The sequence below is a fragment of the Papilio polytes genome, unplaced genomic scaffold, assembly GCF_000836215.1.
Source record: "Papilio polytes unplaced genomic scaffold, Ppol_1.0 DF824146.1, whole genome shotgun sequence".
NCBI classification, from domain to species: domain Eukaryota; kingdom Metazoa; phylum Arthropoda; class Insecta; order Lepidoptera; family Papilionidae; genus Papilio; species Papilio polytes.
The window spans coordinates 2,928,152-2,933,594 of NW_013525058.1; the positions used below are offsets into that span (position 1 = coordinate 2,928,152).

At 34.7% G+C, this 5,443-nt stretch overlaps 1 protein-coding gene across 1 annotated transcript; it reads right to left on the minus strand.

The window, feature by feature from the left end:
• Positions 1-3,064: 3,064 nt before the first annotated feature.
• Positions 3,065-4,297, minus strand: LOC106111797. The gene is made up of 2 exons (XM_013293951.1): positions 4,201-4,297; positions 3,065-4,059 (listed from the first exon to the last, which is right to left on the minus strand). Exons 1-2 carry the CDS (start codon positions 4,262-4,264, stop codon positions 3,179-3,181), a joined length of 945 nt encoding a protein of 314 aa, XP_013149405.1. The 5' UTR covers positions 4,265-4,297; the 3' UTR covers positions 3,065-3,178.
• Positions 4,298-5,443: the final 1,146 nt, after the last annotated feature.

Consider the following 5,443-nt stretch of genomic DNA (forward strand, 5'->3'; position numbering starts at 1 on the left):
ATTATAGAAATGCCAGGAGTGGAATAAAATTTTACATTTGATGACATTTGGTCGTTGGAAGTATAACCAACTATACTAGATACTTCTATGTCGTTATTGTTTTGGATTTCTGCATACCTTTGATATCCATTACTGCCTGAAAAATATTAAAATTACATTCTGAAAATGTTCTTTTGGATACACATCGATATGTTAAAGAATATTACCTTTGCAAGTTAATGTCGTAAAAATAATTACTAAACAAGGGTATAGTGTGTTAGACATCTTGTCTAGTCTGACTTCAAATGCAAGCGGGTCACACAATCTCTCTCTTTATATTCTCATCTTAAATAACCAATTTTCGTTTATAGGTCTGTGCCACACAGATAGCATTAAGCAAGCGAGGAAAAGATTAAACTAAGTGTGTTTGGATTTATATACGCAAGTATAAAATTCGCAATTTTACATTAATATAACAGTTTGTCAAATTTTAAACCACTATCAAGTATAATATTTAATTTTTAAAATGTATGTCATCTTTGGCATAAAAATAGCTATAGCGTATTGTGTAACAACGACTTTAAATACTGTTATAATTTTTTATGTATCAAACTGTAGCGCTTCAGCTAATTAACAAGATAAGTTATAAATAAAGTAAGATCAGATCTATTAATATTTAACTTTTGTGCTTAAGTAAAAATTTTGTTTTCTAGTAGTATAATTGTATTTATAAAAAAAGGAACTCACTAGTGTTATAAGGATTACGCAACAAGAAAAAAAAAGAAAAGAAAATCAAACTGTGCAAAAAAGACTACGGACCAAGAGTCTGTAGAAGTAGATATAAAAAAAATATATTTAACCTTCTTAATATTGTCAAAAGTTAAGATGGATGGATGTTTGTTAGTTTGTCGTCTAGACGGTTATATGGATTTTTACATAATTTGGCATAGATTTAGAGCATAGTCTGACAGAACTCAGAGGCTACTTACTGTGTTTTTATTTATTCCGCGTTGACAAAGTTGCGGGCAAAAGCTTGTTAATTAATAACTGTTCTATCTTGATGAATTATTTTCAATAAAATTTTACATATTTATAGCTCTATTTTTTTTATACTCTATGTATTTATACAGAGTAGTTTTAAACGATATACGTTTTAGTAAAATGAATTTATCTAGCATTTTAGATAAGGATCTTATAATTTAGATATCGTTGTGCTAATTAAAAATGAAACCAATCAGAATATCCAAATAACGTAGCTAATTTAGAATTAACCTGAAATGCACGAAAAAGTTGTTTTTGTGGTAAAATTTGAATAGATTAGAGATTCTCTTAAATATATCGCTATATCGAAGATTCAGTAAACAATCAAATTTAATTAACTTGGTATTCATAAATACGAACTGCTAGAATAAACATAAAACTGAAAGAAATTCTGTTTTAATTATAATCCAAATATTTACTCTCAAAATCGCAAAAACAAAAAGTCAGAAATATGTCCAACGCAATTTAACATCAAGTCTCGCAGGCTTTTGTTTTTAAGCGTACATTTTTAAAAACAGCAAGCACCCAAAGCGAATTATAAACAAAACATATTGCATTTCAACCGACTTCCAAAAGGAGGTTCTCAATTCGTCTGTATGATTTTTTTTTGTAATTAATCTTTCAAACGCTCGAAGCAAAAGTAATCATTTATTCGTTGCATACCTTAGCTATGGCTTTGATACATGCGACCGCGTAAGATAAATTGCAAACAGGAAACTTTTTGATGTAACATTCATACTTCGTATCCCAAACCCAAGATTTTAAGGACATAAATATTATTCTCCAGTGATAACTTTAGAATTACAGCTTACAGTTGAACCTCCCAACCAATTTGAAGTAGTACATGATCAAAAACTTGATGTTTTTTTTTATTACATAATGTGGCAAACGAGCATAAGCTTGTATAAAAAAACTAAAATGGCGTTGGTCAGGACATATGTTGAGAGATAGAAAATAAAAATGGTCAAGATTAGAAACAGAGTGGTATCCAAGACAAGGAAAAAGGCATAGAGGAAGGCAGGTCAAGCGATGGGAAGACGATTTCAAAAAGGTAGGGGGTAAATTGTGGATAAGGGAAGCTAGAGATAAGGAAAAATGGAAGACTTTAGAGGAGGCCCATGTTCAGGGACAAGCTGTAGATAGTGGTTTAAGAGTCGCCAGTATGTAAGAAAAAATAGATGTAGGTAAAGTGTAAATTTAAAATTAGACTTACATAAAAAAAAAACAAATGTACAATCTTCAGCAATAAAGGCTTTATTATTATTATTATGTCCATATATCTTTATTTCTTACTCTCTATATAATACATTTTACAAGTTATTATTATTATTATTATTATGTGGCAAACGAGCAAGCGGCCACCTGAAACCACCAAAATGGCGAAGCGACCGCTGCCCGTAGACCGCAATTGCAGATGCGTTGCCTACCATTATAGGACGGAGGAGATGCACATAAAGAGGACATTACCCCTGCCTATGCATCTCATCCACCGTCGAATCCACTTCCCCTTCCCAACCTCTCAGTATAAGAAAAGGGTGGTAAAGAGAGAGTGACTTAAATTGGACCTCCGGCACCACAATCATCAGACGAAACACGGAATTGCTTCCATTTCACGCCTGTCTTCTGTGTGGTCGTGGTATTACACCGGGCGTGCCGGCCCATTCGTGCTAAGATGTTAGAGCGGGCACTACCACTGTTAATACCAATACTGATGTTGCTGAATGTAACGATTTTTAGGTAACTGTTTACAATAATGATATGCACTGTGGCAAGATAAGTAATTCAATAGGCTATAAAAAAATTCAATAATCTAAATACTAAAATGTCAACATAACCTAGGGTACCTATTACTATCATTAGGACTATTAAACTATTTATTTCAATGTTGAACGTTGAGTAATAAAGTTTGTAATACATAATTAAGTTTGTTAAAAATTGAAATTATCGTCATAGAAGACAGGGTTAGCAGGAGTCACAAATACCATTTCATTAGCTTAAGATTGGTAAAAGCGTTGTCGAAGATTTGTAAATAAAAATAAAGTAATTTCACAGAGGCTCTTTAATAAATTCCACAAATTATAAATGCAATCAGCGTATTTTCTAAAAAAATAAATTAATCGAAATAAATATTAAATTAAATTATTAAAATTACAGAGGTTTAATAGAAGCCAGTGTTGTATGCGTTCGCATTGGCTCCTTGGAAACCGGGTGCGTTGACACTGCTGGCGATGCTTTGCTGCACCTGATTGCCTCTCTGCTTGATGGTCTGTGCGGTGCTCGCCTGGTAGTTGCCGTAGTTCTCTGCTGCCGCAACGGCTGATTCAAAGTTATTGAATCTGTCGAGAGTTTGTGCGGAAGACACGGCGGTTCCATGGTTGCCAACATTTTGTGCTGAGGATACAGCGGATCCTTGGCCATATCCGTTAGTATTTGCGGACGCTACTGCCGACTCGTAGCCTAGGCCGTTGTAGTTTTGCGCTGAAGCAGCCGCGGTCTGGTGTTGGTTGAAACCGTTGTTGTAAACGTTGGACGTAGCGGAACCGAATCCGTTATAAGAGTTTGTTGCGGCCGCGGAGCTTGCCGATCCGTAGTTGCCGATGTTGCTGGTAATGGGGTAGATAGGTTTTTTCGACACTGTGGTGACGTGGGTTGGTTGATGAGCAACGGTGGCGTGTTGGTGGCTGACAGGGTGCTGGACCACGGTATGTTGCTGAGTCGGTTGCTTCGCCACACTGTAGTGGACGAGGGGGACGGGTTGTATTACATAATTGTTTTGATGGGATGGTTGCTGTACTACATGTTGTTGGATGGCCGGGATCTGCACTACTTGTGGTGCTTGAGCGAAAGCGTTGCTGCTGGCATAGTTGTTGTTAGCGTTGGCGAATCCGGATCCGTATGCCTGCGCGTCCCCGCTCTGGAAGGAGCTGGACTGACCGGACGCGTGCCGAATGCCACCGATGTCACTGGCGAACCCGCTGCCGAAGCTCCATGCCACGCCGGGCGACCTGCCCACACGGAATACAGCGTCTGGAAGTTCAACTGCAAGCAAAAGAATATGATCGTCAGGTGGTGTTTTATTATCATTTTATCTAAACTTTACAATAGATTTAAATGTAATTAGTTTTAAGTGCAATCCATAAACCACCCCAATACTTGGTTTCTTTATTTTTTTTATCTTACCGATTTCAACAGGCACAGCGTGACAGGCCGCGAGCGCCGCTACGAGGACGATAAACTTTGCCATAGTGTCTGTTGCAAGGACAAGCTTCACCTTCCGTTGTACCGGTAGTGGATGTCCGTGAATCATATCTCCGTGTATATATACTACAAAATGATCTCCCCACTGCCTCATCTCGACTGGGTCATAGATAATGACGAGAAGACGTTGACACCCATAACATTATCGCAAAACTTACGGTAAATTAATTTAATATCGCGATGCTCTGATACCATAAATATCTCGAATAGATCCATTAAATTATTAATTGACCACATCGTCCTTTCTCAACATATTACCCGAATGAATAGATTAATGTTTATAATACTAATCTAAAATAATATCTCAAAGTTTCAAATTCTTCGAAGTTTTTCAATTATTTCAAGATATTAATAGTGCTTTGTGATTTATGATCTTGTAGCAAAAATCTTAATGTATAAAAGGTTTTTATGCACCATACCGAATATTTTATAATAGTTATATCGTTTGATTATATGAAGTTTTTTTAAAACTTTACAATGAAATTTGAAAAAGTATTTCCTAAGTAACCAACAATCCCTCGATAGACGCATGTATGCGGAAGCCTTAAATGTTTTTAAGAACCAGTAAAAACATTTGTTAAATGGTTAAAAATAATTGTTTTTATTACCTCCAGTATTGTGTAAAAATGTGTAAAATGTTAATTCAGCAAGTAAACAATTTTACTACACTTTTAAAAAATTCAATAAAATAACCCAAATATCGAAAAATCAAGTCAGATACCGTTCGATTAATTTCTTAATAAAATTCAATGAATGATGTAATTTAGTTTTTTTGAAGGTGTCATTAGTTTGAATTTGGATAATTCAAGTTTTGATCCAGTTTTTATTTTATTGTTATTTATAGATGTTCTGTGAGTTATAAATTAACGAATGGGATAAGGTCATAGAACCGTGATACACATTTTACAAGATTTTATTGACGATATCCGCTATCTTTCATAAAAAAAATATATTAGTTTTGACAAGGCTTTCTCGTATTTTATCATTAGAAACATCAAAATAAGAATAAGATACGAAAAATTTCAAATATGCAATTAACAAAATTTATTGATCATTTAGGTGATTTGCATACGATATAACAATTGACAATTGAAAGTATAGTAACAATTAAGTAATGAATCTACATTGACTGACACCGACTTCAAAGTAAAAATAATTGTACAAT